This window comes from Dermacentor silvarum, chromosome 5 (assembly GCF_013339745.2).
Source record: "Dermacentor silvarum isolate Dsil-2018 chromosome 5, BIME_Dsil_1.4, whole genome shotgun sequence".
Lineage (NCBI taxonomy): Eukaryota > Metazoa > Arthropoda > Arachnida > Ixodida > Ixodidae > Dermacentor > Dermacentor silvarum.
The window spans coordinates 82,222,289-82,250,156 of record NC_051158.1 but is presented as its reverse complement, the minus strand read 5'-3'; the positions used below and the strand labels follow the sequence as shown (position 1 = coordinate 82,250,156).

At 45.6% G+C, this 27,868-nt stretch overlaps 3 protein-coding genes across 4 annotated transcripts in view; 1 reads left to right on the top strand and 2 right to left on the bottom strand.

The window, feature by feature from the left end:
* Positions 1 to 27,868, top strand: part of LOC119452473 (sodium- and chloride-dependent glycine transporter 2) — a 143,076-nt gene that overhangs the window by 83,074 nt on the left and 32,134 nt on the right. The window lies entirely within an intron of this gene.
* LOC119453549 (2-Hydroxyacid oxidase 1-like) overlaps positions 1 to 27,868 on the bottom strand; it is a 99,063-nt gene that overhangs the window by 56,939 nt on the left and 14,256 nt on the right. The window lies entirely within an intron of this gene.
* LOC119454203 (2-Hydroxyacid oxidase 1-like) lies at positions 452 to 27,474 on the bottom strand. Of its 2 annotated transcripts, XM_037716190.2 has the most exons (9): positions 27,294 to 27,474; positions 25,248 to 25,399; positions 17,713 to 17,813; positions 14,128 to 14,285; positions 12,333 to 12,481; positions 9,578 to 9,669; positions 8,494 to 8,652; positions 7,016 to 7,085; positions 452 to 657 (listed from the first exon to the last, which is right to left on the bottom strand). In XM_037716190.2, exons 1-9 carry the CDS (start codon positions 27,464 to 27,466, stop codon positions 590 to 592), a joined length of 1,122 nt encoding a protein of 373 aa, XP_037572118.1. In that variant the 5' UTR covers positions 27,467 to 27,474; the 3' UTR covers positions 452 to 589. The 2 variants fall into 2 exon arrangements, with proteins under 2 accessions (XP_037572118.1, XP_049524196.1); XM_049668239.1 differs by lacking the exon at positions 8,494 to 8,652.

Below are 27,868 nucleotides of genomic sequence, written 5' to 3'. Positions count from 1 at the left end.
GGACATTCGTACACTGCCTTGGCCGCGAGCTCGCTTGCCTTGGAACGAGTTAGGGCTTGTACTCACTAAATCCGATTCCCCCTGCTTCGCAGCAAATCCTCGGATTTGTTAGAAAAAAATATGGATACTAGCGGCGGGAGATGTGCCGAGACGGCGGCTTCAGTGGTCCAGTACTCCGAAAGGGCCTTCGATGCGAATCTTTGCCAAAGGGAGACAAACACTGGAGGCCTCGACATACACGAATCATACACGAAGCGCGAAGCGGAGAATTTAAGCAGAGCCTTTACATTATCTATGCATTGAAGTATTTCCGGGCTACTCTAACAAACGGATAGAACTCTGGCTGAATTATTCATTGTCTATGGGAAAACTTCCACAACCTCTCTCTATTCAACACTACCCCTCCTCACCCCCCCCCCCAAAAAAAATTGAAATTCCAAGTGCACGCTTTATATTCACTTTTATTTTATTTTATTTCCATCAGTCATAGCGCTTTATGCCTCAAAGACACGTAGCGGGTGACGTATATAACGAGAACCATCGTAGCCGTTGTGCCAGGACCGTCGTGGAGACTGGCGTGCGATGTCCATCATATGTTAGCTAACCGTTCAAGGCGAACTACCATGCTCGGGTGAAGTTCACTCACAGAACGGCAACCTAGAAGCAGAGAGAAGATTTTCACGCTTGAGCATTACGATTTCTGTGAACCCAATGTTATAGCACATGAAGACTCCGACTGGTATTTTGTTATACGCGTCTCTGCAAGAACCCATAAAATCGGTGCTCAATTTGTTTGTGCAGTCTCAAACACTCAACGGACAATGACCGGTCAATGATATGAGCGTGATCTTGCTGGTAGAACCGCACTCGTATGGGGCAAAAAGTGAAATAGGGAGCGGCGAACAGTGGGGCAGGGAGATCGTTGTTTCTGTTATTTCTTTGATAAGCGTATTTCATCACTAGGCCACTGGTGCAGCAAAGCATTCCGGTATTTGAACTTCTTGGCGTGCTCAAGGGTAGGTATGGAAAAACGCATCGACTTTTTAAAGCGAAGCTTGCCTTGCCTTTTCGCCTCACTTTTCGCTTCATGTCTGATACCGGCCTGCGCTTTGCACGACTGGCCGGTACCAGACATGTGCGAAACGAGGCGGCCCGAAACGGAAGGCGACGCAAGTAAGCGCGGATGTCATCTTCAACACCAACATGCCGTTGTCAGTTCATCGGCTTCGTGTCATTGTGGTCATTTCTTCGTTGCATTGTCGTCATTCTTCCGTGCCGTGTTCGCTCTGTCGTCGTCACTGCATTGTCATATCATCGTCATCATGCCGCCCACGTGGAGCCGTCATCGTCGTCACTGCTCATTAGTAATACAGTCGTCGTCATCCTGTCGCAGTGATACTACTGTCGTCATGCAGTCGTCTCACGCGCCTTTAGACTTGGTTTAAGAAAAGCTTGCACTGGTGTTTGCGAAGAATGCTGTTTTTGTTTAGCGACAATGTTTAAATATAGAGCACCGGAACTGGTTGGAACCTTTTTTTTTTCACTGTGAACCATCTCGCTAAGCATCGACTTGCAGTGCTCGATCATGCGCACCCCACGCTGAATGACGGTGATGATCATGCGCATGTCATGAAGGAAAGACGATGGCATGAGCACGACAACATGATGATGACTGTACGATGGCGATGCCATGACAGCCATTAAGCGATATCACGGAATCGTGACGACGGTGTGAACGCAGTGTGACGACGACCCAACGATGGTGGGGGGATGACGATATGATAACGCAGTGACGATCGCAGACGGGAGACGGCTGGTCGATGACGACGACGTTACAACGAAGGAATGATTGCAATGGCATGAAGGGAACGAAATGGCGTCGGCAGAATGACGGCGATGGCATCATCATGATGGCGTGCTGGTGCTGGACATTACATCCGCGCTTACCTGCATCACCTGCCGCCCTGGGCCGCCTCGATTTCACACTCTCTGGTGCCTGTTCGCAATATGACCGCTAACGGCAAATCGTGCAAGACTTCAGTCTACAACCACAACCGAAAAGTGGGAAGGAGGGAGAGAGGGTGAGGCAAAAAAAATTGCTTTAACAGAGCATTACACCAGAGCATACAAAATGTCAATAACAAAAAAACGGTCACCATGATGTTACCGTGCATGTGAAAACGCTACGTCTGGCAAAAAGCACTCCACACAAGGAACAAATGAGGTTACTATGCACAAGAAAACTGCGGAAGGTTTTCACAGCTTCCCTTTTTTTATGGTCACAGGACTAGGGCCCATGCGATTTCTTTAAAGATAAGATACGCTTATCTAGAAGGTCAAGACAATCACGAATGGTCTACCGATTATTGTCAATTTCTGTGTATTCAATGAGTTAGTGCTCTACATAAGCGCCGGGGCTGCCACAATATACGCAATCTGAAGAGTGCCCTTCACGTATCCGATATGAAACGTGTGCACCAGTTGGAGACGCAGACGATGTAGGAGTATACATAGAGCCCGTTCTATCTTGCGGTTTGGTGAGAAGCTCAAGAAATAGTCTATTTCATCAAGAGAGGCGATTTTGTCGTTTCATCGAAACACGTCGTCTGTGATAATTTCCGTCTTAGTTCCTGAAGCGCTGATTTGGTGTCGGGTGCAGCAAACGATGTTGCTGTACGTTTATTCAAAGTATCCGTCGCAGCAGTCATTCTATCAGCTACTTCAATACTCAATATTCCAGTACGGCTTGATATAGTCACTGCAAACGAGCCTTATGATCGGAACAAGAGGCGAGGTGCAATAATTTTTGTTAATTTAGTTGCAAAGCCAAGCATTGTCACCATGAAAATAGCATTGCTTTAGTGCATTCAAAGTTGCTCCGGAGTAAGAGTGGTCCATCACATTTTGACTATGCACACTTCCGGCCACAGTTATGGTTGCGTGTATACTACGAAATAGTTGTGCTTTTGTAAATGATGTTTTGTGAAATCAGATGGTAACTTTTGTTCAATTCATACGACAAGATGTAAAACGCTGCCATCTAACTTACATCTCTCGTTGATGCATTTGCGAAGACAATGCCAGTGTTCTCCTTTATTCGCTTGCAGGAGCGTCAGACATTTTACCTCCAATGGATGACTTGAGGACATATTTTCTATACGAAGAGCTTCCAGCATCGTCAGAAATCGTTATGCTCTCAAGAGGATGACTTTGTCGCATGTGATTCTGTGAATGCCATCATTATTAGCCCCGAGAACGAACAAAAGCGGCGCTGCGAGCGCCGCTCGCATGACGTCATGGCAAGGATTTGCACTTGTCGTCGTCTGCTGCAGGTCGGGCTGCGTCCGGGCGCCTTCTGCAACGTTTCCGCTAAAGCCCCTCCATCCACGCGCCGCCGCCGCTTTTGCTAAGTAGTACCAACCTTTCATGTGCGCCGCTTTTCCGTGATTCGTTGCTCAAACCAGTTCCGCTTCCGCAGTTTCCGCTTCCGGGGTTTCCGTTTCCGGTTTTTCTTCTTCCGGGATTTCCGGTTCCTGAATTTTCGCTTGTTGCACGCTCGCACCTCTATGCAGCAGTGACGTCGCTTCCGTTAAAAACGGAAGCTGGGACTACGTAAGTTCCGCTTGACTCCGGAAACTGAGGGGTTGAGCGAGGGAAGAGCGTGGAGGAGGAGGGTAGGTTGGCGGTAGTTAACCTGGTCGGCGAAAACGCGTATGGAGGGGCTTTAGTTTCCGCTAGTTCGCTCTCGATCCCTGTGCTGGTACACTTATGACAGTCCTCCCAAAAATATTTCGACGATGTCTTGGTTCGTCAAAATTTAATGAAAGAGCTCATTTTCTAGACAACAATATATTTCTCAGAGGCAACGTTACAGTGCCGACCAACGGAGGTCAGTCCGGAGCGGCGTTGGTTTTTCATGCGCAGTTCTACACTCTGCAGCGGTAGCTCACTTGGATAATTAAAGCATAATCGCGAAAACATAGGATAGAACAATCTATTTAAGCTACCATACTTGCCGTGGTGCACCAATCATGTAAGAAACGCTGGCTATATATGACTTCTACAACATTTATCTTGATTTTAACCCGCTAAATCTTTTTGCTCGTGACGAGCTGTTCATTGGCAAAATATTGAATTTTCGCATTTATTCACAGAAACGTTCAGCAGTAGCACGAGGACTAAACAACAGACCAGTATAGGTTCTACCAGTACCATTTGCTGTTTGAACTGCTTCTCAAAATTAAGCTGTTCATAACCAGGTAATTTTAAGCGGCGGTTATAATTTTAAGTAAAGCTAATTGAGGCTTTAAGCTGTTTGCCGCTCACAAAAAGGGATCGACCAATATTTACTCTCTTTTCAGTGCTACACGCTCTGTTCAGTACAACAATTTAGCGCTGCTTGTTGCTTGGGGAACCGTTCTGACCGCTCTCTTTATTGTAGAAACAGACACAGCTGCTCGGCGCAACTTTTTGGCCGAAATGTGCCTTTTAGACCATATGGCTGCAGCCAGCAAGAAGCCGAAGCTCCATTCTTTAGTGGTATGGGACACATAGAAAATATCAGCGTTCACAGAAGGAGGTCAAAAATCAAGTAAATTCATATGAGGCTTCCATATACAGTGTCTTGTTTATGAGGCAGGTATACGAGGGGGTCTTAGATGGGCGGACGCAGCAAATAGTTCTCATTTCGTATAATTAAACACCATTGTGGTTCGAGACATGGTCATGCAGACGGTAGTTGCGTGACGATGTTGCATGACGAAGCTGCACTCGAGTGTGTTATAGCCATTCCAATTGGCGCTGTAAAGGACTCGCGTGGTTGCTGTACGTACATGAAGCGCTGTCGTGTTAGCAGCCGTGTAGAATGCTTTCTTTTTGGGTGGCTCCTTCGGAGAAAGGTGAAAGCTGTTTTTTTAACACGAAGGTGTTTTATGCCGGGGTCCACCAAGACTTCACTGACGTATTTCCGTCACGGAAATACGTCATAGAACATAATACAAAGAAAGAAACCAGAAGAAAAAGTTCCACAAACATGGAAAATTTGGAAATCGAACCCACGACCTCTCGGTCCGCGACGATAGATCGCCGAGCGTTTAACCCATTGCGCCACAAACGCATTTGCAGAGAGCTACACAGACGCGCCTTATATATCTAACACTCCTCCGTGTACCCGCGCTCTTGCGCGGGGCGGTGCCGCCGCCTACGAGCAGAAAAGAGAAGTACTGCATTATGACACTAACGCGCACCGACAGTGAACGCTTCGGTGGTCTCAGCACTACGACGCCTCGATGCCAGCATTCGAAGGGACGCTGGCATCAAGAAGCACTACCAACGCCACCTAGGTGGCGTTCACCGTACTCAGCACAGCGGAGCGTGGCCTCCGCAATTAGCTCTGAAAATGTTTCTGAAGTTGATCGCGGAGGCTGCAATTACGACGCGCTGTACGCGCTGATTTGACTCGGTGACGATTCAGTTACGTGCTTTGTCTTGCGCGTTGTATTAGTGTGTCAGTTACGTGCTTCGTCTTTCGCGTTGTGCTAGCGTGTGCAGCGTAGTGCAGCTTCCATATGCACGACGGTTGCTCATGGTCATCGACGTTGGTAGTCGTGATGGAGGAGACGTGCCACCAGGCGTCAGCGTGGGTGCATCAACGCCTAAGGGCGCTTTAGCCACAAAACACCAATAGACATTATATATCAATGTGCAATAAACATTACACTACTTCTGTGAAGACACGTTTCACTTTCGTGTTCTATACCGATTCCTATATAAGAGGGATCAACCACATTTTTTAATGCGTAAAATGGATAAGTTTTGCTAAATGCATAATGCATAAAAACTATTGTTTTTACGCATTACTGCAGTACCCAGTTTGAGTAGAACTCAACAGAGCAATAAGAAGTTTGACGATAGCTTCGCAAGCAGTAAGTATCCTATTCTAACATACTGATTTATATATAATGTTGGCACCAAGTACCAATATTGCTGTTCCGTGTAAAACGAAATGTCTGCCATAACTAAGTACTAAAGGAATGTTAAGTTTGGAGCGAAGCGTCGTAGAATTAAAATTTTCCATGTGATATTGCAGACATTGCTTTTACGCAATATTTAGAAACAGACACGACGTACGTCTGCTTTGCCAAAGCAGTAACCCCTGCAACTCTATATAACTTAGATATCCAAGCAGCAAATTTTCACCATTCACGCAGTTTCGAAACAGAGACTCCAATTTAGGCGCGACAGCAGAAAGCAGCCAAAAATATGATTCAGGAAGTACGGCTGGCCCACCCCATACATCGAGCATGCACGAAGCGCGCGGCAGGCGAGCGAGCCGGAGCAGGCGGCGTCCTGACCGTGACGTCACTCGGGAGAGGGCGCCACTCCAACTTCTCGCGGCTAATAAGCCTCCTGCCTCACTACGCACCGCGCAAGAAACCGCAACCACACTCTTTTTTTGTTCTCCTCCTATTTTGCTCCAAACAGTACATGCTCGCAAAACTACAACGTTTGCTACGCATCATTTCCTTATATCATACCTACGACTCAATAGCTTTGATTCCCATGTTCATCTTTCCTTCTTACTCATTCTGTTACTCGTGTGTAACGGCTTCGCGTGTAACACTTCTGCCCAAGTTCATTGTGTACAAAGTAAATCGTGGTCAATCATGTGGAAATCCTGCCCCGTTTTCTCCTCCTCCACACTCCCCCATGGGTTCCACCACCGCGTTTTCTACATTTTGTACCAAACCCAGTCGTAGCCTATCCGGCAGCTACTGACTCTCTCTTTTTGGAGGGGGGGGGGGGGTAATGTATTCTTAGAGCTGTAAACTTATTCGCAAGCATCGCTGACAAGACAAAGACTCTGTTCACCGTAATATCTGATATGACAGATTTCGTAACAATCGAGGTGAGCTTGTTAAAATGTTTTAACCAAAAAATCAATGCTTTTGTTCGTCTGTGTTATCTATCGCATAATATGCAAGAGGCAACAATGTGAGTGCACAAGCTTTCTTACCCATAAGCGCCATGGCGCGGTCCGTCTCTGTTCTTAAAATTTCGAGAACCTTGAAGGCACCCTGCTTGCCCTGTTGAGATAATCATAAAATAGTTGTACGCAGGATGTAATGTCTGAATTTTTCAATAACACTGCAGGCAATATTAGTCTTTCCACATTAGGCAATTACTCTTAACCAAATGTTTATAATGAATATTATCCTTTTCTTCATCTTGCCTTTCGCAAACATAGCCACTCTCATGGACTTGTTCTTACTCACCACCACCTACATTTGCTTGCTATTATAAAGATATTGACCTAAAATCTCCAACATCGGGAACTACGTTGACGCATTAACATTTCGGTGTCCATCATAAAACCTAAGGTGGGCGAAATTCGTCCCGAACCCCTTGCTACCGAATCGTCCATTGAGAAACTGTGTCATTTGGCCTTACACAAGCTGTATTCTCACTTTGTTTTTGAATGTTCTCAATCTCCCTACTACGTGGACTTATCAGCGATGTTGCTGCCTTTGACCGCTCATCATTAGCCAATTTACTAAATCTAGTCGCGGGTCCTGCGAACAACTCGCCTCGGAGATACGAGAAATGTACCACCATAGGATCGCAAAAGGACACGACGTCACGACGTCATGTTTCAGGGGCTACCGGGTCATTGCGGTTTCTCCGGCAACGACATCGCCGACGAAGCTGCTATGAAAGCTGACAAAGGAGCAAACCTTGTTTCTGTGCCTTTATCGAGGACTGACGCAGACCAACACCTAAGCAAGCTAGCGCACAGTATGACATTGGAGAAATGGCACACAATTGAATTCACCCAGCATCGGTTGCGTTTTCTCGACCCATCTATGCAGCTGCGGCTGTTGCCTGGATTTCCGTGAAGTGAGGAAACAATGCTGTGCCGCTTACGCTTGGGTGCTGCATTCACCAATGCTTACACGTGTTTGATTGGAATGGCTGATAGCGCCGAGCGTAATGCCTGCGGTGTCGATGAGACTATCGAACACCTACTGTGCTACTGCCCGTCTTTTCAAAACGAACGACATGACCTCTGAACCGTTCTCAATAGCTGCGTAGAACACCGTTCACCTTGAGCAAGATCTTGGGACCATGGCCTCGAATATCGCAGCTGCAAAAGGTCACAAAAGCTCTGCTGCGATTTTTGAAAACAACAGGACTGAGTGAGCGTCTATGATCCGGACTGATCGATCGTCAGTGATAGAGCGGAGATCTCTTGCTACGTCGGCGATATCCGCATTGCACTTTCTATTCTTCTCTTAATCTATCTCTCTCCTTTTCCCTTCCCCCAGTGTAGGGTAGCCAACCGGGCTCAGTCCTGGTTAACCTCCCTGCCTTTCATTAAATAATTTTCTCTATCTCTCTCTCTCTCTCTCTCTCTCTTAGTTGCTTGATTGACAAGAACCAAACCCAACGACACCACACAATTCTGTACATATTCGCGAGAGAAGATCCACTCACATTGTAAGCTAGGCCGTAGAGCACAGGTCTTCCAACGAACACTGCTCGCGCCCCTAGAGCGAGCGCCTTGATTACGTCGGTGCCGAGGCGGACGCCTCCGTCAACGTACACCTGGCATCGGTGCCCCACGGCGCGGACAATATCGGGGAGCACGTCAATCTGAAATGCAATATGCGTTGATTTGTAAACGCTTTCCGTGGTTGCGATTGTGTATGCGAGACATACGGCCGCCTAACAAAGATGTTTCCAAATAAGCGTACTCGAAGCAGCTATTCCTTTTTTACGTGTATCGCTTTCTCTTTCATATATTCACTACAGCCGCATTGTATCAATTCCCCATGAATAACACAAGCTCGAGTGGCTGGGACCCAGTCAGTGAAGATTTTCTGAAGTGTCCGAAGCGCTTTGCCTAACGTGTGGCTGATTTCAGTTTCTGAAAGACTGCTGGCTAATGTTCGCCACAGGCGTGCCGCAGCTGCAGTAGCTCTGTGTCTTCTAAAGCCTCGGTACATCTGCATACAAATCATCTGTCTGCAAGCTCGCTGCAGAGACCGAAATGACCAATGTGTATTGGTGCGTAACTGTACGAGCCAATATATCATGTAGCATATGGATTCTTTCACGCACAGCGTTACCTTAACATCAAATACACATGTTTCTTGATTACTTGATTTATATGCATATATTTTGCTTTTGTAAGATGCTCTAACCTACACCTAGAAGGTAAATTCCTTGTACATTTTCCTGTTGATGACGGTTTGGAATTTGTAAAAGTATTATGCACCATGTGATTTCGATACAATAGCCCGATACAATACAGGATTTCTCACAAAAATCGAGATGTTCCATCTGCTACCTGTTTGGTCAAAAGGCGGTTATACCAATCAGTTGAATGGCCTTGATAAAAATGCATTTTTGAAACAAATTTAATTGATTGACTCACTGATCAATCACTTGATTGATGGATTTATTGATTTATCGATTTATTGATTGTGAAGAACTCTACAATTTTGCCTTCTATTGTGCTAGCAAGATTCAAATCATGCAGCGAAACGAAAGCGTCTTTTGAACCAAGACAACTTACGGTTGCCGGAACACAGTCAAGTTGGCGCCCTCCGTGATTAGACACCATGATGGCCGAGGCACCGTGTTCAACAGCTTGAATAGCCGCTTCAACTGCGCAGTGACACGAAGAATGCACAAGAATCGTTGTACAATAAAAACAAATTTCTGACCAAACACTAACTAGAAAATTTAACGAGTAATTATTTTAGGCCTTAGTTATTCGAATAGGTTAGCTAGTCAGTACATCTTTTGACAGCAAACAGCGCTAAACATACAACACAGAACAATCAGGCACCTTACGTGGCGCTGACTACCAATTGACAGGTTTGTTTCGTGTAAAGTGGCGTGTATAAACATTAGAAGGAAACGAAAAAAATACATGGACAGATAAGTGTAAATCAATTAAATTAGAGGCACAAGGACTGCAATCATTGCAAATATAAGCGAATTCCCTGTCACAAAGCCCAAAATAAGGAATGGTGACACACGATGGCCCGCTGTGATGCATAGCAAACGATTTAAAAATATTCCGCGGACGTTGCTCGCTATAAGGCACAATTATGGGCGCTTTGCGAAACTTTGCCACACTACCGTAATTGGAACAGTGAATAGCCACATGCGTGCCTATTTCTGCGCGCATTCGCGCGCTCTCGCAAGCCGTCGTTGACACAACGCCCTGTTTCCTGATGTAAGAAGGACCGCGAAAAAATGGAATTGCGTATACCACACTTGTCTTGCGCGACCGAATTGGCGAATGTGACTCCTGCCACTGGCTTTACTTGGCAAACTGGTGTTATTAACTATTCGGCAGAGGGATCTAAGTTTGTTCTTGAAGGCGAAAACTACCGTAACACAACTCCATGCTAGATTCTATGACAACGGCATCCCTTTAACACTAGAGTTTACGTAGTGCCTGTTTTGCACAACTCCGTCTACTTTTCCATCCTGATGACGCTTGTCAAAAAAAAAGGCGGCGGAGCCCATCTCACGATGACTGTCCACGGCAATGTGTTTCGCATTTAATCAATACGGCTACACAACGACTTGCCACCGTTGAAACGAGTTACGTACGAGGCGAATGCTGGGGCTGAATTCCTCTTTCGCGATTCCCTAAAAGCACTCAGCGCCATCTCGCGCCGCCACCGTGAAACCTGCGCGTGGCCTCACAAATGCACGGCGCGACGGGGCTTGCAAACGCTGAGACACGCGTCATGCAGCAACCGGGCTCCAATCTCGCGCTTCTTTTTGGACCCGCAGCGCCATCTACTGGCCCTGCAGAGAAGTCCGCGCACGGCCTCCAAGACAAGACGCGTGGGCGTGCCGGTGCCTGTCAACGTGTCATCACAGAAGCCACCGTCCCGCCGGACTTGCATCATCTCCCACCATCATGATTAGAGAGGAAGATGCGCCCAGTACTGTGTCGCCAGGCCTTCCTCGATCCAGCGCTACCGAGAGCTCGTGACATTATTTCGTACAAATAGGGGGAACCTTAAGCGCAATGTCTAGCGAAACTTTATTGTTTGTAGTTTAACCATGAGCTTTACACAAATTTATTGAACCCTGGTTTCTTTTTTGGTATTTTCTTTCGTTATATGAGCTTCGGCCGGGGTTCTCGGTGACCTACACAAGGTTTTTTTTTTTTTTTTTGCTTGTGTTTCGCAAAAGTAACGGACACGTAATGGGTAATGTGCCTCCAAAGTTAAAAGTGGGTTGATTAATTGCGGCTTTGGAATAAGTAACTAATGCAAGTGCTCCATAGCGTTAAGAGCATTTTACGAGTGCGCACAATGTAGCCCGGTTCCGTGGCACAAGAAATTACGCCGTGATCAAATTGAGCGAATATTGGAAGACGGCTATGGCAAATCTGTGCGGGAAGGCAAATGTGTGCGGACGAAATACTGCCTTAGCAAAAAACTTCCTTAAGTAAGCATTCGAAAGTGTCATACGCTTGTTATTATGCTAAAATTCCCAATATGCCGAAATAACTTTGCTTTTTTTAGTTGAATATGGAAGTCGTGTTAAGTGCAATGTCTGACGAAATGTTAATGTTCCTGGCTAGATTAGAAGCGTTGCAAATAATTACTAAAGCCACATTTTCTCTCTCTTCTTCCGTTATAAGAGGTTCGTAGTAGGTTTCCCAGGTGGCCGTTGTGAAATAAAAATACATCTTGGTTTATTGATTAAGTGTTAGCGGCATGTTATGAGTAATTTATAAACGAACGTTAAACTGAGTTGACAAATTATGGCCCTAGGTTAAAATTGCCTACGCAAGCTATCTGCACAGAGCTAAGTGTGTTGTACTAACAATGCAGAATTGAACTTGCTGTCCATATGGTACTATAAACGCCACCGAAATGACATTAATCATGAGGAAACGGAGAACGGGGGGGGGGGGGGGGGGGTCGCATTATGACCAATGTTCTCGCAAAGTAACATATCTGTGGATGAATTACTGCCTGTATAGAATTCCTTAACAGGTACTGTTATATGCGGGCAAGTTTTGTAACGGAACAGTCATAAACAGCCAACTTCATAAATTATGGGATTTTATTACAGGCAACAAAAATTCTTATTGCAGCTTCGCAAAGAAAAAAATCCCAAAGCTTCGCTGGAAATTGAGTTTTGTTTCTGCAAGGTCGCAAACTCTGCTGTCCTTTCATTTTGTGTTACAGGTTAACATAAATATGAAATTTTATTGTTTACAGTCGTGTTTCTACGTTTTCGTTGTTTTCTTCAGCGATAGGTTGCGCTCGCCTGCAGGCCTTGCCACCTACCAGTAAGAATTCCTTTGACGACAAGGGGCAGCTTAGTGATGCTCTTAAGCCAGGCAACGTCGGCCCACGTGGTCTCCGGATTCATGATCTCGGGCGACACAAATCTTCCGCCAGTGTTCGCGACGTCCTCTTCTCTAAAGTTGGCAAACCTGTGGCAACAGGCACGGAAACGAGAAAGAAAAGACGCTGCGTGAGAAACAAAATGTTTTGTTGGCGTAAAAAAGAGAAAAATGTCGGCCTGGGCGCAACTAAGCACGAAAATGCGAACTTAAAGTTCAAGACAGGAACACAATTGCTTATCAAATGATGCGAGCCTCGGAATGGGTCATGTACAACGGTGCGTGAAAAGAGGACGTACGTTTGCGCAAGTACATGACACAGCATAACTGTTGAAGCATAAGAGTACGATTATGAACTGGACATAAAGGAGACAAGACAACACGTATTGTTGGCAAGGCAGAGCCGCTCTGTGGAAGTTGAGAAACCAGTACGGGTTTCCTTTGTAGATTCGTGCTACAGTCGGATGGATAGCAATTGCTTTTCTCTCGCTTATCCTCATGCACTTTGCAAAATTTCGCAGAACCATTTTGCCATAATCAGTGTCCCTATGCTTCGAGTTGGCGATTACGTCGCCTTCGTACTGCAATCTGCTTACCTCCTGGCTAGCTCAGATGGCAGAGCGGCCGTGCCGGTTAGGCGTTCGGCCCGTGTGCAATCCTTGGACCAGGACGACTTTTTCCTTCAGCTACGAAGTTTTCTTTCTGATAAACCCAAATGGGTTTCCTTTCTAGCTCAGTGTTGCGCTCGGGTGGATTACAATTTTTCCTTTTCATACGGCTGACAAACAACTGAAACCTTGGCCGGGGGTGTAACGTATAGCAATTCTATTCTAATATCGATCTTCTTCGTGCTTGATCAGTTGTCCGAGCGGCGGCTAGGTTGTCGCAGGGACCGACTAGTCGTGAACTGGGGATAAGGAAAGAAAGATTCGGGCAAAAGGAATATTCTGTTTGATATACCGGCCCTTTGTTCAATCCCCGGGAAATTTCCATGAAAAAAAAACCCACGTTTACGAAGATGTTTCTTTTTTTCTTTTTTTTCTTTTTTTCTTAAATGAAAAACTCACTGTAGGTCTGTGAGCATGCCTGCCTGTGATGGCAGGATGTACGCTATATAGTGATTTTCTACTAATCACTTTACACGAAACTGATGACAGGCCGGTTTTTATTAGAGCTACGATTGTCCAAAGTGGCCTGATAAACCTAGAATGGCATTTGCAGCCATTTTGGGGGAATTTAATATAGGTCTACGATTCTTTGCTCGATTAATAACTGTGTGCGTGTAAGGGATAGGGCTGGGTAGGGGGTTACTTCTAATCAACCGATAGCATTTCCACAACTTGCATTCAACTTAAACGAACTGCACTGTGCGTGTAACGCGTTCTCTGAATGCAGTGCCTGCTCACTTGCGTGAGTGGTTGAGACTGAGCGTGCACTGGTCAACCCTCCGGCCATGCGCCCGCTTATTCGCTTTACTGTAGTTGGAGCGAATTCCAGTAATACGAATAGATGGGAATTTATAAGACCATATTGCACGTATCATACTGTCTAGAGATCAGAGGCGACATGCGAATCGTCATCACTGGGTGTCACCATTGGCCGTCGGTCCATCCCATGTTCCATGATTCACTCTAACAGTTCTCCGCATATTATAGTAGCATCATGTAGTGCTCCTTGACCAGCATATAAGGGAATACCACATGAAGTATATTCGATGAAAAACGTTGCTCGATTACCTGAGCTCCTTTGAGTAATCGTTGAGGAAGTTGCCGAACGTCGCGGTGTTAGAGCCACCCACCGGTATGTCTGCAGTGTACACGATGGCGCTGTAGCCAGCGCGTTCTGCCCGCGCTACAAGTCGCTGCGTTATCGCTCGCTCCCGGAGAATGCAGAGCTGCAGAAATGGTCAAGAGGAGTAAGACTGAGTAACACTTTTCTGAGAACCGCTTCTACGACTGCGTTCACGTGGAAAGATTACCAAGTAATATGTATTGACATGGTAGCGAAATGTCGGCAAAATGGTTTGCCTGATCCACAAGGCCTCGATGGTGGCTATCGCACTTCCCAAAGCCTATAACCCTGTTTCCCTGCCGCTCTAAGTTATTCACTAACGTCACGATACACAAACGTACTGATGGTACTGATGTATTACTGAAGATAAACCTTGTGCATTACGGAATTGATGCGAAGGTTTATTGATTTTTTTTTTATTTCTTACAATACTGCGCACAATTGGCTCAAAAGAAGAGTACTGTACTAAAATACAAAATAACAACGAGTTATACAATTTTATTTAATAGCGGTGAAGTTTGGTGTATTGAATTCCATTTTGTGCTGTACAGTCAGACGCCTTTACAACGAAGTTCTCGGGACCCTTGAAATCATTTGTTATACGCGGTCGCCTAGTTGTGAAGTCGCGCACAGTAATGCTCCTAATAAAGCACACTACACTATACCTTCAACAAAAGAAAGCGTTGATGTACATGAATTGAAGAGAGACTCAGTGAAATAAGTTGCTAAAATTTTTATGCACACTCTGTCTGACCGAATGTGCGACTGCAGACAACCTTCTTGCACCGACATTCACAGCATTCTCCGCGGCGAAACGCAGGAGCTGCGCAAACTAAAGCTGCAAATTGTGAATGCCGCTATCGCCTCTCTTGCCATAAAAGTTCTTGATTCATTTACAGATCTTCATCACTGTTGTCTTCGCGGACATTAGCGTCCTTTCCCGCCTATAGATTGCTTTGAAGGCGTCAACAATCATGAATCATCAGTTATGATTGCACCACGCTGTCGTCATCAACTGCGGCAAATTCGTCGGCCGTCACACCCACTGATTTGTTACAATATACAGAGTTCGAATAGAAGCCGAGTGTTCTACCTCGGCTCCACGCCACCACCATTAGACCATTAGAGTTAAAGAATGGATACCAAGAGAAGGGAAGCGTAGTCTAGGACGGCAGAAAACTAGGTGGTGTGATGAAGTTAGGAAATTTGCAGGCGCAAGTTGGAATCAGCTAGCGCAAGGCAGGGGCAATTGGAGCTCGCAGGGAGAGGCCTCCGTCCTGCAGTGCACATAAATATAGGCTGATGATCATGATGATGACAGCGTTCGAGATAGCCATTCCTCGAGCAGTGCAGTAGGACTACTTCAAACATCGGCGCGATCGTCAACTGAGTCTCTGTAGCACTGCCGTTAGCGCTAGGAAGCCTTCAAACGCACACGCGCTTCAAACGCTGCTGAGGGCGCAGGCCGGCGTATAAAGTCTTCCGATCATGGTCATCAACAGCAGCAGCAGCCGCCTATATTTTATGTCCACTGCAGGACGAAGGCATCTCCCTGTGATCTCCAATTTCCCATGTCTTGCGCTAGCTCATTCCAATTTCCACCTGCAAATTTCCTAATTTCACCACCCCACCTAGTTTTCTGCCATCCTCGACTGCGCTTCCCTATACACGGTGACAACTTTCTGTGTCAGCACAGCGAAAACTTTATGGACCTGAAGCACATATTTTCTTACTGTGGATCTGCATGCAGTCCACGGATGTAAGCAAATGGAAGCTCCCTACCGTAAAACAAACCATACCACTTATTATTTCGATTTTCTTGTTCACGATTAATTTCATAACAAGTAAAAAACTTGCTTGGCAAACTTTTTTTTTTTGCTGTTCCTAGTTTTCTGGCTGTCTGGTATCCGTGTCTGCTTTTCCTGGTCCTATAAACCGCCAGCAAAATGTCGGCACTACTTAGTGTAGTGACACAAGAGCAGAAGCTCCGCACGTGCGAGCGCATGCGCGTAGCTTTGACTGGGCTGCCACAGAAAATTGTCGTCGGGTTATAGTTAACGCTGACGCAGAGTGCACCTTGGTGGCGTCGGCGGAACGCAGTTGCTGCACCGCTACGTAGCGTTCGTTGTAGAACAACAAACCAGGCGTCGGGGACGCCTACACTTCTTCGTTGTGCAGGCAAATTCGTTGTTGTGGTCTTCAATAAAGAGGCGTTCGCAATACATATCTGAGAAATAGCAATTCGCCCGGAACCTAATCAAACCTTCGTTATGCTGGTAATTTCGCTGTAGAGACGTTCGTGGGGAGAATGAATATTTGAATCATCTAGTTCTTGCAAACACAGGTTTCATGTGATGGCTATGTTTGTGGCGCCATGCTCAAGCGGTATATTTGACTATGTAATCCCGTGGCTGAATTCCAAGCTTGTCAAAATACAACGTGGGCCAGAAATTTAGACGAGCTGTTGTTCTTCTTTCGGCAGGATATTCGAGTTCGCTAGTCTGCAGCATAGCCGTGGATGAGTCATGTCGTTTGAAACACTGCAGGACGAAGATTTCAGGACCCATGATTTTTTTTTCAATATTTGTCACAGTAAATGGGTCCCACATAGCACTACCGTATACTCAAAGGAAAGTCTGAGATTGTTTTATAAGTCATCAGCCTCATCGAAGAAGAGGGAGCCGCCTAATTTGCGTTTCAAATCTTTTTTTTACTGGCAAAGAACATATAATATCGATTTGTCTCATCAAGTTAAAGGGATGGTTCAAAGCTAGTCTCCTTGCCCCAATGCCGAGTAGGAAGCTAAATATAGAGTAATCTCCAAATGTAATCTCCCGGTGGCTCTCCAAGTAATCTCCAAGTAATCTCCAGGTGGCTGGCGTGTACGCGATAGCTTCGTGTACACAGAGATTCGCTGATTTAGGAGGCTAAATCAGGCCAGTGTCTGTGTTTTCTTTTTCTTTTCTTTTTTTCTTCTTTTTTTGTATGAAATCATTTCCTCGCTCTTCTTTTGTCTGATGCCGTGTTTGTGCCATCGTTGGCGGAGGACAACTAGGAAAATGGTAGGGGCGGATGTCGATCAGACGCGCGCCCGGTTTGCCACCTGCTCTTCCTTTCACCTTCAAGCTCATAAAAAAGCGATTACAATCGAAGCTGCGCTTTCGTCCATATCTGGTTTTACAATCCCACCCCTTCATTTGTCAAGTAGACGAGAACCACCTTCCCTAGGAGATGGCGCATGGCATCCTACCGCAAGCTGTGGCGACAGCTGACCACCATCGTTAGATGACACTGCTGCGCTCAAGGCTGTGGGTTCGATCGAGGTCGCGGCGGCCACATTAAGCCGAGTTAGGGTGCTGAGTATGCGCATTAGGACGGCCGCTATTTCTTAAGTATGCGTAAAGTCGCATGCGTTCGCTCTCTCTCAAGCTTTCTGATACGATTTCTAAAGCCGCTGGGATGGCATGCACAGCCAACCTTGTCGCTCACTGCTTGCACGCGCGAGCAATGAAGTGTTGTTCTCGACAAACCTGAAACCAAAGGATGGCGTTGGGCGCCGCCTCCCTGACGTCTTCCATCGAAGTGGTGCTCGAGATGCTGACAATCATCACCGTCGCCGCCGCTTCCGAAGCTGCAAACATACAAGGAAACCATCAGAAGATCCTGGATGATGCTCACCGCTATCGATACGGAGGCATCATCGTTCTTCCTTTAGTGGCGAGGCACGTGGACGTGGACTCAAACGCGCAAATTACGGAGTAACGTGAGCTCAAAGAGAGTTGCGCGGCAATTAAGTGCGAGCTCAATGCAAAAACTTTCGTCCACTTGAGTAAATTAACACTCGAGCACGTTAAAGCAAACCCTGGCGTTCAAAATGAATTGGGAATCTCTAATTACGGCGGCTGACATAGCCACAGTGTTGATTTGGTATGCGAAGGCCCACGAATCAACCAATCAATTGCTGGGGTTACAATACTGACGGCGTTCATGGGGCTCAATTTCTCAAAGCAACGCAGGTGTTATGAAATACGATGTACAGGAAGAAACCAGGTGCAATTTTACCACGTTCAGCAGTATTTTGCAGCTATTCATTTCATTTTTGCATTGTCATTACGTTCGCCATTGAATGGTACTAACCCAAACCCCCGTATATCGCGAGGATTGGCTGCCGTTCTTAACGTGAATACTGAAGTTCGTGGTTTTCAGTACTATCAGACATGCCTAAATCTCCACGAGTAACTCCTGCAGTTGCACTGAAGAAGAAAATGAATGAGAAGAAAGCGGAAAGTTGCATGAATAGGGGTTGACGAGCACAGAAAATAAAGGGACGTAAGGAAACAACACTGGGAGATCACGACGCATAAAAAACACTTAAAATATAAGGCATAAACAAGCAAAAGCTGTCGTTAATTTATATTTCTCGAATAAATTAGGTCTTACTTCTGCCGCACTGCTTTTCTGGAAGTCTTCGCTGAAAGACCCGGGGTTTTGATATCAGATGAAGGGTCGCTCCAGTGTATAGTTATACGTGTAGCTCACATATTCTACGTGAAATATTCGCCACATTCTTGCACCGTGAACGCAGCGTACGTCGTCCAGTGTAGGAGGCATGTAGTCACCGCCTTCGTGGGCAATTTTCAACTCTCACTGCGGTGCCATGCCTCAGGTCTTACGTGACGCTTCGAGCACTTTACACGCGGGGAATTTAGCCATGGCGGAAGGGGAAAGAATAGGAGAGACGGTAACGTCAGGCAGCTAGCCTCGACAAGACAACATCCTCTGACGTTGCCTCTTCGTTCCTTTGGGGCCCATCTGTGCATTGACTCCTGGGAAATAGGCCCTCCAAGCGTTTGGGACATTTCCATGTATTCCGTTCGTGATACCTCTAAGTGGCGCCGTCGTCACGAACGGCTCTCGTCAACCGATGTACACTTGCTCGTACAAACAAACCATGGGTGGTCGGCGGCTAGAAATGAATACTCGCCTAACAAGTGGTGAGGGCTTATTTCTCATTAGTTTTTTTTTTCTTTGTATTCTTATTACTAGGCTCAAATCGAAGTGTTATCGATGTGTTAACTACGAAACTGTTAGCCTTTCGTAGCTTTTTGGTTACTTTTGCGCCATTGGCTTCACCGCAGGGGTGGGCGGATCCCGGTGATAGTGCAGTCTACAGTTTCTATTGGTAGGTGCCGCTGCTTATGCGCCATCGTCGTCATAGCATCATCATAAGCCGATTCTCTACATGTAGTCGTCGTTGTGCCATTGTAGTCTTTCAGTCGTTGCCGCACTCTCCTCAGACCCCGAAGCTCGATCAGGGGCATAGTAACATTTGAAGCCGGTCCTTATCACCGACTGGTATATTATCAACGTGAAAACACAATTTCGTTTTCTTTTAATACCCCAGTTAGATGCTGGAGGCAACATCTCCTAGCATGGCGGAGTTATTTATACAGACCACTATAAATTGTTTTGGTACTGCAACACTAGAAGCTGGCGCCATGCCTTTGTTCGTTACTTGTTACTTGTAAATTTCCATTTTTTGTGCATTGAAATTTTAGGTGCATTTGTGTGATTTATGTATATGTTCTGTAATCTGCTTGTTTTCACTTTACCTTTGTCACGGCGTATCCACCATCTCAACCTGCGCACCTTGTACAGCTGCTGCCATGTAACGGTCACCTGGGCCCTGTCAAGCCGTTTTCACGGCTTTTAGCCCAGCGGACCTTCCAGCTTATTGTCTGGTAAATAAAGTTGAATTCCTAGCTTAAATCAATGCGTAAATGACATTTGCTGCAATAACAGTTGTAACTGTTTTTTTTACTTGAAAATCTAATTCCTGTAACTATTTTCCAGATTCCCATACGAACACATTCACTGATCCTTGCGTTCGCTATATTGCTGTCCTCGTAATTCCTGATCTGTGTTGTTTTTGTATTTATTTTCTTGCACTTCTATCAACTCAACACATTTAGATTTGCTCCATTTGTTCATGATTTATTTCCACCTTCTCTTCATTGTCGCCCGATCCTCATGTAAATCTCCTAAAGAAGGACATTCGAGGAACTGTAATCACATAAATGGATAACGTCAGCTTCACCGGCTCCCTATGAAACCATGCTTCTAAAGCACCTAATTGCAGCTAATGGTCGGAGGACGCCTTGCGTAAGCGCCTATTCCTTCCGTACTGAACCCCAATTATCGATACTTGTGAAAGTCAAGTGAAACATGAAGGCGTGACTAAGATGAGCCTGTGATACGCATTCAGAAAACTGAAAGAACGTCCCAACGTTCAATTCGGTCTAGACAGCGAAGGAATGCTGCAGACCGGACGTGACATCAATTGATACGAGGCAAATTCAGGAATTACGCGTCCCGTTTTCTGACACATGCGTCGAATCCCCGAACATGATTTAATGGGCGTGGGATGAAACACCTATCAAAATTATCATTTGTTGCGCGCGGGCCAATATGAAAGAGATATTGAAATTAACTCGTCCTTTCTTTAATTTTTTGGAATGTCGCCGCAACATTTGGCTCTCCCAGTACACCCAGGGAGCTTTCTGTGCGTTTCATGTAAGGTACCTAAACTGCCAGAAAGCGAGTGTTTAAGAAGTTTCATATCAAAATAAGCCACACTCTTCTATCTTTGACCATTTATCACCCCTAACCTTCTACACATTGCCTCCAAATTTCAAATCAGCGAGCGCATCGTTTCATCCTCCGATGGCCTTTTGAAAGTACCCATATCAAGTTGCTGAGTTCTTTTACGTGTACTAAAAACTTCGCTGTACGTACTGCAAATATTTTTTTACATAATTTGCAATCATTAGGTCTATTCACTGCTTTTTTTCTTTTTTTTCTATTCTAAAGCTTGTTAATGCTTGACACTAGTTATATCAAATAATTGTCTAGAGTTTTCTTGGTAGTTATTAGTGTCCTCTATTGCCACTGCGATAAGTGACTTTATTTGAGTCCTTTTCTTTTATTTATTTGTGTTTGGTAGCAATCATGCGTTGTAAAAGCTAAGCGTGATAATATATATGATGATGTATGAAGCTGATGATGCTTCAAGTCTTCCCCGGCGATCAATCGCGTGGCTCTCCAGGTTAAAAAGATTATTATTATACTTTGCTTAATTACATGTCTAATTACTACATCTAGTCATTGTCCAAGGTATGCCTCTGTGGAATAATAATTCTACAAGAAATCACTCAAACATCTTATCCTGCCTATTTTAGGTAATTTCGAACGCCTTTCGTGAAGCACACGATAAATAAAAACATAGTTTATTATTTGGCGTGGTTATTTTACCCACTATCTGGCATCTGTAAACAAAGTTGCTTTTGTATATATCTAACGTGTTCGGTCTTCATTCCCCTCACTGTTCGTGAATTGTTCACAAACGGAGGACTTTCAGATATTTTCCTCATTTCAAGGCATCTTCATACACAATAACCGGCCAGAAGGACACACTCTGCGAATGCGACATAATTTACATGCGTAAATCACTGCTGCCTAAGTGACACTTCGAGGGACGGATCGCGCGAGCTGTGAGTAGCACTGTATTCACTTACAAAGTCATAGTTACTAGGTGCAGCTGTGACATTGTGAAAATAAAGTGTCACTCTGAGTGTGTGTGCTTCGCAGTGTGGTGCCTACAAGGACAAAGTAAGGTCGCTCTGTATTGCAGCTAAATGCGTTGAAAGAGAGAAATAAAGTAACGAAAGTGTTTGAAGCGCCGGATATATCACTTTGAAATTCGATTGAAAAATTGTTCTTTCGCAAGAACAGTCGCATATTAGAAGCATTCTTGTCATAGCAAAAGCGCAGCGCATTCACGTAATCATTTAGTGTAGCGTGTGCGGCAAGATTGATTTATAGCGCACGATTGTGCGTGAGTGCATGCAAGTATGATGTTTGTGGAAATACCTTTGATAGCACTACGACTGTCATTTTTTTTATGTAATCCGTTTTCATTGTATCTTTCGCCCATTTTCGGGGCTACCAGTGTTGGCTGGACTTTCACCGCCGATCTCTCGACTTTCCTGTCACTTCACCTCCCCCTTGCCTCTCTCCCCAGCGTAGGGTAGCAAACCGGATCTTCCCTTTTGGTTCACCTTTTGGCTTTTCCCCTTTCTTCTGTCTCTCTCTCTCTCTCTTCACCGCCGATACAAAGACGCCGATGCAAAGAGCCCACATTCTCGCGCAACCGAAATCCGAGACGCGTTTCGTCGCCGAACGCCAACAGTTATAGCCTCGTTTAGACATGACATACGTGCTCTAGAGCGAGATCGTTTGGTTGTGTGAAGGCTGGCTGCTGTGGAGTACTCAGGAAGGACAGCCCTTCTCCCGCCACCCTCTCCCCTTGTGGGGGCTGCAGGAGAGGAGGAAGGCAGTGGCCTTCCTTCGTCAGCGCTCGCGCCACCAGCAACACACATATGACGAAAAGGTTAATACGTACGTATAGTCACCTATACCACCGCCACGTGTGTGCTGGTTAACGTCTCTGTTCTCTACGGAATGACGTAATGAAACAACGAGCACTGCTTAAATGTTCTCACTGCCACATACGCACGCCTTCCAGTGCACCATTTGTTTAATAATTTGTATAGCTTTCTAGAAGCATTCGGGTATTCGCTTACACTGACGGTCATCATCGATGATGCCTGCTCACTTCTTTTCTTCACCAACCTTGTTCTCGATTCGCCGGACACTCGGTGGGCAGCCGTCACAGATCATTATGAATTAATTAGAATTTGAAAATCATCTTTTTGTTTCACACCAGTGATGCCCATGTTACGCCTACTATGAAATTGTTGCAGGGGGTGAAGGCAGAGGCTAAATTTGCCCGTGCTTAGATCATAATGTGATTAGCATGCGTTGCCTACTTCACGCACTTACTTTAAGTCTGTCTAACTCTATCGCTATCTATATATATATATATATATATATATATATATATATATATATACTCTAAACACTAAGGACATTTGTCAATAATGTTTTATTGTCCCATGACTTGACTTCACAAAGCATGCAATGTTATTCTGCCTATATTAGCGTCGCCAGTCCAATATATTTTTCTGTGCACTACTGGTGTAACCTTTCCGTTTATGGGTCCATTGTTATTTTTTGCTGTAGTTGCTATTTTTGTAATCTTATGTATACGACATTGAACTGCCTATTCTTATGCGAACTATACGTTTTGTTTTATACTCTAATAAGCCCGTCACCTCTACAATTATTTTTGTGTAATCATCCAGCGTACGCAGAAAATCATTATTATTCATTATTATGCCAATTAATCGTGCATGTATATTATGTACCAATTGTGCATGCTGTCTTCCTTTTTTTTGCGATGCCCCCCCCCCCCCTTACCCAATGCTTCTCACGAAACCTGTAAGGACGTTTTTAATAAATAAACAAATAAATCTTTCAGAGCTATTTCCTGTGCACTGCACAACTCTAGATAACCACATGGTATACATAACGCACTTTACTCGTAGTTTTCTTTCTCCTCTTTGTTTTGTATGTCACATCTGCCGTCCCCGTACATTGTGATTTGTGTATTAGTTTTCAAGTGGACCAGTAAAAGTGCTTTATAGCTGTTCCTGGGCACTATTATAAATGGTTGACTGATTGATCGCTTTTTCTATGTAGTAACGACTGACGAAGCCCAATACAGCTTAGCATCGGTCATGTCACAAGCATCAGCGCATCCAGTTATGTAGGACCGATTTTTTTCTACCTTTTTCTCTTTTACAAAAAGAATGATGCATACACCCCAGACAAGATCAAACAAGAACCTCATATATACTTTTCCGTGTGAACTGCAAAACTTGGCACAGTATTTATCATCGACAAAGTGTGTCAAGAACAGGTGTATTTGGCTTGACTGAGAGCCGACTTCTTTATCTGTTTTTTTTTTTTTTTTTTGTCTACATCGTATAATTTGGCACAACATCCATTACCTACACAAAATCTGACCTACCATCGATCATCAGGAACATTCGAGACACAGTAGGTTTCAAGAGTATTACCATTGAAGCCGTGGTTGACAAGTGCGCATCTTCAGTTATCTACGATGGCCTCGGCTGGAAAAACTGATCCATCAACTTCATCCTATCCTTTGCGTGATCAGATCATCATCGGAGTCGGCAACATTTCGCGCAATTTCTGCTTTTAAAGCCAATGGCCTTCGTTGGCTCTTTCGCCCGTTTCCGTGGTGATTGGGGGTGGTCGACTTTCACTGCCAACGCAAACACGCCCATGCAAAGAACACATATTCTTGCGCAGCTTAGTTGCGGACGCTTTCACCGCCGAACGCCAAATATCATTGCTCTTTGAGACGCACGTGCTCTCGCGCGAGAGGTTTGGGACGTCTGAAGCTGTAAATGCTTTGGTGGAGAGCCCGGGATGGACACCTCGCCCGTTTTACCGCCACCCTCTCCATCGGCGGCGGCTGCGGGTGAGGAGAATGGCAGTCGACTTCCAACACGCCGGTGCTGGTGCCACGAGAGGCAACGCGCATGCGACGAATGGCTTTATATACTACCGCTACAAATGTGCTGGTTAACGTCTGGCTTCTCTAATGAATTACGCAATGAAACAACAAACGCGCTCTCAATAGTCACTCGCCAGTGTATACGTGTTTTCATTACGCGATATATTGGCTGGTGAGGACAATCTGTCTGTGCGGCATGTTGCAAAGGAAACGAAGTGTGGCTCGACTGCTTCGCTAATCTGGAGATCGCAAGAGCCAGCGCGTGACTGTAGTGGCTTAGTAGGACTGTAGTGGCCTGATAATCGCCTACATGGTGCTCCAGAAAAAGGCAACGCAGAAGCCATCTGTTGTGACTACATCAGCAACAACAACAACCGGTGTCATGTTGAGCCCACCACATCACGGTTCATCTGCCGATCCTGGTCTTGAGGCCTCCGCTATAAGAGCCGTCTACAACTGCCCATAAACAATTGAATAATATTCCTTTCAGGAACTTTGATACGATACCACCAGCCCACTGGCAAAGCGGTCTACTTAGGCGGGCACGTCTAGAACATTCACCTTTTGCAGTGGCAGCTTCACCGTCGGGGTGGGCCATCTTGTGAAAAGCTGTGGGTGCTATTCCGATGGGCATCGAGACGCGCTGCTCCAGCAACACGGTCTCCATGCTTCGGTCCACTACGCCCCTCAGGAGCCTCGGCAGAAGGTGGAGCCTGCATTGAGCACGAATACAGAAATATCACCGCATGCCCTAAGGAAACTTCTATCCTGCGGTACTTTAGAAGCGCATGGAAGTAAACTCCTAAGCTTCCCCGCACATTGTCACCTGAGAACAAAGTGAGCCTTGTGGAGAGAAGTCTTCTCTAAATATGTTCCGAGGCGAACGTATGCAAGAAAAATGCTTATAGGGCGCTTCACCTTAATTGCCTCAGGCATCGTAATCAGCTAATTTAAGGGAGAAAGATGGCGTGGCACGTCAAGGAACAACGGGCAACAAAGGAGCATGTTCTACAACGTGCACTCTAAAGACAAAGGAAGTTCCGGCAACCAAATTTGCATGAGTAAGGGCTCGTCTGATGCTTAACTCAATTTTCGAGACTTCTGTAGTGCTCCTCCTAAATGAATTGCTTTCTATGTGCATAAGCGCAGGTGGAGCAAGGGTATTCTATGGTGGAGTGCCACAACGGTCGAACATGGTGTTTGATACGGGGAGAGCACCGACGCTGGTAAAACGGGCTGCCAGCAGTCCTTGGTTTTACAGAGTAGATAGCCCTGGATCGAGCTGTCAACCTTTTCCTCCTTTTCAAACTCTTGCAATGCAGAATTGCTTTTATCGTGTCGGCATTGCTTCTGTTCTATACCGGAAGAATTGATAACCGATATGATAACGATATGGAGAAACAAAAAAAAAACTCGGAGGCCTGTTCGCAGGATGTGCGGATAAAAAATAAAGGTCTCCAAGATCCAAGATTGCACCAATGAACAGGAGCCCTCTCACATCGAGACCATTTTAAAAGATTAGCAGGTGCGTCTTCTTATCGATCCTATGCTTATCGCCATATCTTCAAAAGGCAACCCAACTCTTCAGTGCATTGCATGGCGTCTTAGTGATAAATTGTGGACCCAATCGACACAGCGAGCAAGAAGCAATGCTTTCTGGAAATTTGGTTGAGGCTTTATCACAAATCAGGTCATTGAAGCAGTTGGTTAATGGGGTAAGCGGCAAGCCAATGGCAGCAGGTGCATCTCCAATGACTGTACAGCATTAGCCTACATTGTTAAAACCTAAAAAGACACAAGTGTCATATGTTCGTTAGATTCTCTGAAATGTTAGATGAGGATTTCAGATATTTTAGATAAAGGGCCCTTGACGGAATGCACATCGGGACATACGTGGATGGGCGGAAACATGCAACTTGGTACTAGGGGTATAAACGCAGCATAATTGGACCTTAACAATAGCCTTTAACCAGTCTTATTCAGGGCGACCAGGCGGACATGCGGTTGCGGAGAGCGGGTGAAGTCATCCGCCTGCACTGTACACAGCACGCATAGAAATTGCTAATGACTGATATTAACGCGAACAATAACAAGAAATTACGATAGCATCCCGGCTTACGTAGTGATATCAATATTTGCAATTCTGTACGTGCGACGTCGCGGGTGCGGTAAAATGCGCAGTCAGCTTCCACGCACTTGCAACTTTTTCGTTCGCAGGTGCTGAACTTTCGAAAACACTCATGTGGCCATGAAAGGGCAAACTAATAACAACGCAGCTTGTCTGGCACGTTAAGGTGAGCTGCAAGCCTAATTAATTTTGGTCTGGTAGAATTCTGAGTTCGAACATGAAAGATTATTGCGGAAATGCTTTTTAACTGCGTTGCTTTCTTTTCGCCGAAGTGGAGTGAATATGCGGACTGCAACAACAAGCTTGCAAATGGTGTATCTTGCAATGCTTTCGATCGCTGCTTGTGAAACAGGTGTGCCAAGCCTCCAAGCGCGCGTATCGCCGAAATCAAAAACGCAGTGCCTTGATCACTTCGTGTGAACCAGACATAAGAATGACATTCAGTAGGAGAACCTGCTGAGAGCGCACGACATAGATACCTCTTAAAGGCGTTCACGTTCTCCGTCAGTGTCTGCTCCTCGTCGGCGCCCATGCTGTAGTAGAAACGAGGTCCGGGGCTCAGTTTTGCCAGCCCCATCCTCTCGATGTCGGCCAGGGTTCTGACCTGTTCGGGACTCGTCGATGAAGAAACAGAAGTGCTGTGGCTACCCATGGTTGGAGTCTCTCCTGCCACAGAAGAATCAGCAGAGAACGTGCTATAACGCTGTTTTCTACGAGTGCACATCGAATGGTCTTTAGAAACGTCGTTCAATTTACGTTTCTCCGATACGTTTCTCCTATAGCCCTTGTTACTGGCCGCCGTCTAGGGGAGGGGGGGAGTGGGGCTGTCCCCGCCCCTCTGGTCACCTTTGACCCCATCAAGGACACAATAAAAGTTGTTCATGTCTCTCTCTCTCTCTCTCTCCTATAGCCCATGGACCCGGAAAGTGACATCATCATGAGTGGTCTCATCGCAGTGTTGGCCTGTGCTTTCTTTTTTTTTTTTTTGCAATATATGGCGGCCAACTCGGCCGAAGTGCAATTCCACCTGTACATGTATTTAGCATTCATGTGC

Bases quoted from the DNA above. Each gene is read 5' to 3' on its own strand.
- LOC119454203 (XM_037716190.2), bottom strand. From the start codon at position 27,466: ATGGGTAGCCACAGCACTTCTGTTTCTTCATCGACGAGTCCCGAACAG. The intron at 14,286-17,712 runs GTTTGTCGAGAA...CCATTTCTGCAG, and splicing joins ACGCCATCCTTTGGTTTCAG to CTCTGCATTCTCCGGGAGCG. The intron at 12,482-14,127 runs GTAATCGAGCAA...CTGTTGCCACAG, and splicing joins GATTACTCAAAGGAGCTCAG to GTTTGCCAACTTTAGAGAAG.